Here is an 8,569-nt window from a genome sequence, read left to right as displayed (position 1 = left end):
CGTGTTTTTTTCTCCTTCCGTAAACTAAAACTTGGTCATTACTACAGTGCTACACAAAAGTAGCAACGATAGACAACCTACAAAACTCGTAGCTCAGCAATTTGTGCTCTTTACCAATCCCGACTCCTGAACAAAAGGTTTCCACCGGGACAGAGACGACATATCAAACAACAAGTGCTTCTTGTTTTCATCGCTTCGCATTAAAAACAGCGTCTTTCTTTTCATAAATACATTTAACTTAAGAGAGAGAGAGAGAGAGAGAGAGACAGAGAGAGAGAGAGAGAGAAAGAAAAAAAAGAGAGAAAAGAAAATAATCATAATGAAAATACTCAACCCAGAAAACATTTTCTCTTTATCTTCTTCTTATTTTTTTCTTTCTTTTCTTTTTCTTTTTTACATGTCAAAAACAGGCCAACCGGGGCTCAATTCACCCATCGTTCTAAAAACAGGCCAACCGGGGCTCAATTCACCCATCGTTCTAAAAACAGGCCAACCGGGGCTCAATTCACCCATCGTTCCTAAAACAGGCCAACCGGGGCTCAATTCACCCATCGTTCTAAAAACAGGCCAGCCGGGGCTCAATTCACCCATCGTTCCAAAAACAGGCCAGCCGGGGCTCAATTCACCCATCGTTCTAACAACAGGCCAGCCGGGGCTCAATTCACCCATCGTTCTAAAAACAGGCCAGCCGGGGCTCAATTCACCCATCGTTCTAAAAACAGGCCAACCGGGGCTCAATTCACCCATCGTTCTAAAAACAGGCCAGCCGGGGCTCAATTCACCCATCGTTCTAAAAACAGGCCAGCCGGGGCTCAATTCACCCATCGTTCTAAAAACAGGCCAACCGGGGCTCAATTCACCCATCGTTCTAAAAACAGGCCAGCCGGGGCTCAATTCACCCATCGTTCTAAAAACAGGCCAACCGGGGCTCAATTCACCCATCGTTCTAAAAACAGGCCAACCGGGGCTCAATTCACCCATCGTTCCTAAAACAGGCCAGCCGGGGCTCAATTCACCCATCGTTCTAAAAACAGGCCAGCCGGGGCTCAATTCACCCATCGTTCTAAAAACAGGCCAGCCGGGGCTCAATTCACCCATCGTTCTAAAAACAGGCCAGCCGGGGCTCAATTCACCCATCGTTCTAAAAACAGGCCAACCGGGGCTCAATTCACCCATCGTTCTAAAAACAGGCCAGCCGGGGCTCAATTCACCCATCGTTCTAAAAACAGGCCAACCGGGGCTCAATTCACCCATCGTTCACCGATTCCGTCTGTGATTTTTTTTCTCTTCGGGTGTTTGTCCGGATGACAGCGTGTCAGGTCCGACACGATGAGTAAAAAAAACTAAAAACGAAGAGGGATGTGCTGTGGTCGGCGATCGAGTGAATCGCACTATATATTTATTTACAATGTTGAACAGAGTGAATTTTGTTGAACGGAGTGAATTTTGAACGGAGTGAATGCTGAACTTGAACTTGGAGTGAATTGAGCCCGGCTCAGCACAGATCTCCTGCCATGTGTGTGTGTGTGTTTGGCATGTGACATCATAGCATCCAGAGCTGTACGTATGACAGAGTTGAGACGCATTTAGTTTTTTTAAGGGGAGAGATTAGAGCGATCTGGACCTCAGAACTGCTTTACTGTAGGTCTTAGAAAACCTCAGCATACAGTATGTATTCTGGATAGGGGAGGGGGGACTTCACGGAATGTCGAGTGAAAACAGAAAAGTCACTGGTACAGAGCCCTGAGAGACTCCGTTCAATCATACATGGTTTAAGTGCTTAAGTCTGGTTATATTTCTTTTTTTTTAATACTTTACACTTTTGTTTCCTCTGTCACTCGCAGGAAAATGATGCGACATCCTGTACACATTCAAAATTATTTTCTTTGCCCCCCCCAAAAAAAACAAAAAACAAACTAAAAAACAAGTGCATGCAGTTGAAAAGTGGATCATTCCAAAACGGGAATGTCTTCTTTTTTTTCTCTCTTCCAGATCTCAATAATGTCCTCTCAACTCTCCCAGTCGCACAGCTCCAGTCACTATGCTCAACGTTTACCGTACAGACATGCAGGGGTCAACGTTAACACTGCCCTGCCGTTGGGCGAACCGCCCGTCCGTCCGTCCGTCTGTCCGTCCGAAGTGTCAGGCCAGTGCTATGTACAGAACAGAAAGGATACAGGGCCAGTGGGCACCTCGACATTAACCCATTTTGGGCGGGAACGCATTTTGGTGTTAGCATTATGTTATGCTTTAGCTATTGAAAAATAGCAGATCTACAAGATTGTAGGTCTGCTATTTTTGAAAAGTCGAAGAACGACTGACATAGAAACATAGCTTTTTCAGAAAACTGTCAGGATGTAGAAGACATTTATAGAATCTGATCTCAGGTCAAAATGGGTTAAGGACACGTCCGTGGTACAAAAAGAAAATTGGCTACTTTTTTTTCTAACAGGAATTGAGAAAAGAAAATGGGTCTGCGGTAAATGTAACGTATACATGCATGATTTGAACACGTCATTATTAGGCCTACATTTACCCTTCAACTCCTGTGTTTATGCCCACAATGACTGGCTTATTGGCACAGGTTAAGAATGAATCCTTAAATCCATGGTCAGGCCCTTTTGATTGTTTACTGTATTAGTATACATATGATACGGTTGATGATGCTGCTTGTTTGGTCGTGTAAACTAATTTAGACTTTTAATTTGATTAATTTTTATTTGTATTTGTTTATCTTGTCTATCCTTGTTTTAAATGATGTTTCTGTGTTCATACAGAATGTCCATCCATACGTATTGTTGCTTGTGTTTGTTTTTTCTGTTTTCTGTATTTGTAAAAAAAAATCCAAATAAAGTACTGATCAAACATGTTCAATTTAAATCACGTATACTTTACATTTACTTCAGACCATTTCACAAACTATTTATTTATTATCATACCACCTTAGAAAGAAATAGCCAGTTTAACATGGACAGTGTTTTATTTGGCTCCACTCCTCTTCCGGCTGGCTGCCCACAGAAACATCCCGTCCAGAACCACTCCTCTTCCGGCTGGCTGCCCACAGAAACATCCCGTCCAGAACCACTCCTCTTCCGGCTGGCTGCCCACAGAAACATCCCGTCCAGAACCACTCCTCTTCCGGCTGGCTGCCCACAGAAACATCCCGTCCAGAACCACTCCTCTTCCGGCTGGCTGGCTGCCCACAGAAACATCCCGTCCAGAATGCAGGACACAAATCAGAAAGCTAACAAACGCGTAAAAGGTGATTGGATGATTAAGTATCGCGTGATTAATAAAGTTTTGTCCGATCGGAGCGGCCCACTTTGATCGTGCTTTGCGGTGGATGTGTTTGTGTTCTGTGTGTATGAGTGTGCGTGTGTGTATTCGTGTGTGTGTGTGTGTGTGTGTGTATGTGTGTGTGTGTCCCCTAGATCCGTACGAGGCAAAACAACAACATGTGAAGGAGAAACCCTATACCTGTACATTGTGTAGTGTCTTGGGAAGGAGAAACCCTTTAAGTGTACAAGGAGGAAAAATGACAGTTTCTGGAGTCCACAATCCTTGAGTCTCGCTCTAGTCCAGTGGATCTCAAACAGGGGGGGGCAGGGACCCCCGCAGGGGGTCCTTGAGGGGGTTCCAAGTGGACCCATACAGTTCTGTAACTCTGAGAGCGTATACAAATGGAACCAAATGGACCCTTGCGGCTCCATTTGGTTCTATTTGTACACTCTCAGGAGCTATGGGGGTTCTCAAACATTAAAATATTTGAGAACCATTTCTCTAGTCGCTTCCTCTCCTTCCCTCTATCGCTCTGTCTTTTTTCTTGTCCCTCCATCGTGTCATTTTGTCCCCTGACGTGACGTGAGCATCATCATCATCCTCATCACTCGTTTCAGTTCCGGCTCCGATCTCCCACAATCCTCTCCGCTTCTCCCCCTCCTCCTCCTTCCAACGGCAGGAAATAGAATCCCCCAAAAATACGGTCCAGCTGAATGCTCCTTAGAAAACACACGATATCCCCCCCGCTCGCCAAGGGGGAAGCATCTCCATCCTCCTTAGAAAACACACGATATCCCCCCTGCTCGCCAAGGGGGAAGCGTCTCCATCCTCCTTAGAAAACACACGATATCCCCCCTGCTCGCCAAGGGGGAAGCGTCTCCATCCTCCTTGGAAAACACACGATATCCCCCCCGCTCGCCAAGGGGGAAGCGTCTCCATCCTCCTTAGAAAACACACGATATCCCCCCCGCTCGCCAAGGGGGAAGCGTCTCCATTCCCCCCTGCTCGCCAAGGGGGAAGCGTCTCCATCCTCCCAACAACGGTTACAAAGACAGTATATTTCTCTCATTCCGTTGGTTTTGGCTTTCCTCTCTGCGCGGTTAGATATAGCTTATCAGTGAAGCGATCCACTCCCCACTCTTCTGATTGGCCAGATCGGGGTTCGGGGGGCGTGGACACGCAGCCCCCAGTCTTCTGATTGGCCAGATCGGGGGGGGGGGGGGGGTGGACAAGGAGCTCCGATGCCTTCGGCCGCTCTGTTATGGTTGCGTGCGTGTGTGCGTTGTGTGTGAGTGTGTGTGTGTGTGTGTGTGTGTGTGTGTGTGTGTGTGTGTGTGTGTGTGTGTGTGTGTGTGTGTGTGTGTGTGTGTGCGCGCGCGTGCGTGCGTGTGTGTGTGTTAGGCACGTGACAACATACAGTAACCACGTTACAGGAAAACGTAGTGAATTTATTCTATGATGCAATAAATACATTGTGGATTTCCCCCCCCCTCCTTTTTGTTTACCTGAAACAGGTGTGTAGTGTCGATTCCACGGATGCAATTCTATGGTTTGTTTGTGTGTGTGTGTGTGTGTGTGTGTGTGTGTGTGTGTGTGTGTGTGTGTGTGTGTGTGTGTGTGTGTGTGTGTGTGTGTTTGTATTACTAGACTTGTGAGGACCAGATGTCCCCACTAGTATAGTAGAATGTGATAAACACACATAGGGAACATCATTAGTGTCATCACAGTGTCGTCAACCAACCATAGGGGATACAGTATGCATGCATAAAGTGAGTGGCAAATCGAGTGGCAAAGTGAGCTTAACGTCGGTGGTTCCCAAAGTGGGGTCCGGGGACCCCCAGGGGTCCTTGAGGGAGTTCCAGCGGGTCCCCAGCTAAATGATAGTTTGGAGCCAAATGGGCTCTCATGGGTCTGTAACTCGATGTTAATTTAACTCTGAGAGTGTACAAATGGAACCAAATGGACCGTTCCATTTGTACACTCTCAGACTTAAATTAACATTGATTTTACCATATAAATTGGGGTCCCAGAGATAGAAATGTCATTAAATGTAGGTCTGTAGACTAATATTATGCATGTCAAACTGGGAGTACTACTAAATGAAACGGGTTGAGAATCACTGCTAGAGCCGTGAAAATCTTCTCTTATGGAGGTCCCTGGCATGTCTCTTCAAATGGGGGTCCGCAGGGCTAATTAATTAGTGTAAATTTGGGGGTCCTTGACATGAAAAACTTGGGGAACCACTTGGAATAATGCAATCCAACAGGACTTTTCTGTTTGGATGTATGGGCTGAAACCCTAAGGACATGAAAGCAGGGTGTTTTGGGGCTGAAACCCTAAGGACATGAAAGTAGGGTGTTTTGGGGCTGAAACCCTAAGGACCAGAAAGTAGGGTGTTTTGGGGCTGAAACCCTAAGGACATGAAAGCAGGGTGTTTTTGGGCTGAAACCCTAAGGACCAGAAAGTAGGGTGTTTTTGGGCTGAAACCCTAAGGACCAGAAAGTAGGGTGTTTTGGGGCTGAAACCCTAAGGACATGAAAGTAGGGTGTTTTGGGGCTGAAACCCTAAGGACCAGAAAGTAGGGTGTTTTGGGGCTGAAACCCTAAGGACATGAAAGTAGGGTGTTTTGGGGCTGAAACCCTAAGGACATGAAAGTAGGGTGTTTTGGGGCTGAAACCCTAAGGACCAGAAAGTAGGGTGTTTTGGGGCTGAAACCCTAAGGACCAGAAAGTAGGGTGTTTTGGGGATGAAACCCTAAGGACATGAAAGTAGGGTGTTTTGGGGCTGAAACCCTAAGGACGTGAAAGTAGGGTGTTTTGGGGCTGAAACCCTAAGGACCAGAAAGTAGGGTGTTTTTGCCACTCAGTAGGCATTCCTGTACAGCGTCCGTGTATGACGATGATGTCACGCGCATACCCTCCATAGCAGAGCATACCCTCCATAGCAGAGCATACCCTCCATAGCAGAGCATACCCTCCATAGCAGAGCATACCAGAGCATACCCTCCATAGCAGAGCATACCCTCCATAGCCTCCATACCCTCCATAGCAGAGCTTGTATTGGATTGATGTCTGGCTTTAGTTATATTAAGGGTTTTAGGGTCGAAAATGGTAAAGAAAAAAGGACATTTCAAAACCCATCGTCCTAAAAGGTTGATGTCCTCGCAAGCATAGTAATACAAACATGCATGTGTGACTGCGCGTGCGTGCGTGTCACTGCCGCGCCAGTGTGTGTGTGTGTGTGTGTGTGTGCCTCAGGGCGTGCTGTAGAAGGTGTGTGTGTGTGTGTGTGTGTGTGTGTGTGTGTGTGTGTGTGTGTGTGTGTGTGTGTGTGTGTAGTCCCTCAGGGCGTGCTGTAGGTGTGTGTGTATGTGTGTGTGTGTGTGTGTGTGTGTGTGTGTGTGTGTGTGTGTGTGTGTGTGTGTGTGTGTGTGTGTGTGTGTGTGTGGACTCCCTCAGGACGTACTGTAGAAGGTGTGTGTGTGTGTGTGTGTGTGTGTGTGTGTGTGTGTGTGTGTGTGGAGTCCCTCAGGGCGTGCTGTAGAAGGTGTGTGTGTGTGTGTGTGTGTGTGTGTGTGTGTGTGTGTGTGTGTGTGTGTGTGTGTGTGTGTGTGTGTGGAGTCCCTCAGGGCGTACTGTAGAAGAAGTGTGTGTGTGTGTGTGTGTGTGTGTGTGTGTGTGTGTGTGTGTGTGTGTGTGTGTGTGTGTGTGTGTGTGTGTGTGTGTGTGTGTGTGTGTGTGTGGAGTCCCTCAGGGCGTGCTGTAGAAGGTGTGTGTGTGTGGAGTCCCTCAGGGCGTGTTGTAGAAGGTGTGTGTGTGTGTGTGTGTGTGTGTGTGGAGTCCCTCAGGGCGTGCTGTAGAAGGTGTGTGTGTGTGTGTGTGTGTGTGTGTGTGTGTGGAGTCCCTCAGGGCGTGCTGTAGAAGGCGTCCTGGTTCAGGTTGTTGCTCAGAGCGTTGGTGTTCTTCATGCTGTAGTATCCGCTGTAGCGCGGCTCCGGCTCGGCGATGCGCAGCACCCTGGGGTGCTGCCCCGCCCCCGGCCCGCCACCCTGCAGGGGGGACAGGGGTCCCGCCGGGTCGTCGGGGGACGAGGAGGCCATGGAGGACAGCTTGCACGGGCCCAGGCCCGGGAACAACTGGTTGTTGAGACACTGGCTCTGGAACACAGACAGACAGACAGACAGACAGACAGACAGACAGACAGAGAGACAGACACAGACACAGACACACACACACACACACACACACACACACACACACACACACACACACACACACACACACACACACACACACACACACACACACACACACACACGGACATTAGTTTTTAATTTTTTGACAATTTTGGTAACCCATATCTGTCACCCAGTGTCAATTGTCAAATGTAAACCTGGGCGCTACAGTATACTCCCTCTGCCAACCTGGGGAGAGCAACGGACTGACCTCATGCTTCGGGGGGGGGGGTTCCCCGGTTGGACCTATCGCATTGAAGGAACACGTTATTCCGACCAGTTCCTTTCCCCTCCATCAGGCGCCCCGGCTGGCCAGGGGGAGGCAGTTTAGAGACCAGGATTACTGCAGGATTACTGCAACTCTCTGGCCAGGGGGAGGCAGTTTAGAGACCAGGATTACTGCAGGATTACTGCAACTCTCTGGCCAGGGGGAGGCAGTTTAGAGACCAGGATTACTGCAGGATTACTGCAACTCTCTGGCCAGGGGGAGGCAGTTTAGAGACCAGGATTACTGCAGGAATACTGCAACTCTCTGGCCAGGGGGAGGCAGTTTAGAGACCAGGATTACTGCAGGAATACTGCAACTCTCTGGCCAGGGGGAGGCAGTTTAGAGACCAGGATTACTGCAGGATTACTGCAACTCTCTGGCCAGGGGGAGGCAGTTTAGAGACCAGGATTACTGCAGGAATACTGCAACTCTCTGGCCAGGGGGAGGCAGTTTAGAGACCAGGATTACTGCAGGATTACTGCAACTCTCTGGCCAGGGGGAGGCAGTTTAGAGACCAGGATTACTGCAGGAATACTGCAACTCTCTGGCCAGGGGGAGGCAGTTTAGAGACCAGGATTACTGCAGGAATACTGCAACTCTCTGGCCAGGGGGAGGCAGTTTAGAGACCAGGATTACTGCAACTCTCTGGCCAGGGGGAGGCAGTTTAGAGACCAGGATTACTGCAGGAATACTGCCACTCTCTGGCCAGGGGGAGGCAGTTTAGAGACCAGGATTACTGCAGGAATACTGCAACTCTCTGGCCAGGGGGAGGCAGTTTAGAGACCAGG

The 8,569-nt window shown here is 48.6% G+C and overlaps 1 protein-coding gene across 1 annotated transcript in view; it reads right to left on the bottom strand.

Annotated features, from left to right (window-relative positions):
- Positions 1 to 3,521: 3,521 nt before the first annotated feature.
- crim1 (cysteine rich transmembrane BMP regulator 1 (chordin-like)) overlaps positions 3,522 to 8,569 on the bottom strand; it is a 327,198-nt gene continuing 322,150 nt past the window's right edge. Inside the window, exon 16 of the mRNA XM_079527939.1 lies at positions 3,522 to 7,435. Within this exon, the coding sequence (XP_079384065.1) occupies positions 7,184 to 7,435 (252 nt within the window). The 3' untranslated portion in view covers positions 3,522 to 7,183. The remainder of the gene's footprint in view (positions 7,436 to 8,569) is intronic.

Source organism: Electrona antarctica (assembly GCF_951216825.1).
Source record: "Electrona antarctica genome assembly, chromosome: 18".
NCBI classification, from domain to species: domain Eukaryota; kingdom Metazoa; phylum Chordata; class Actinopteri; order Myctophiformes; family Myctophidae; genus Electrona; species Electrona antarctica.
This window is presented reverse-complemented; position numbering and strand designations above follow the sequence as displayed.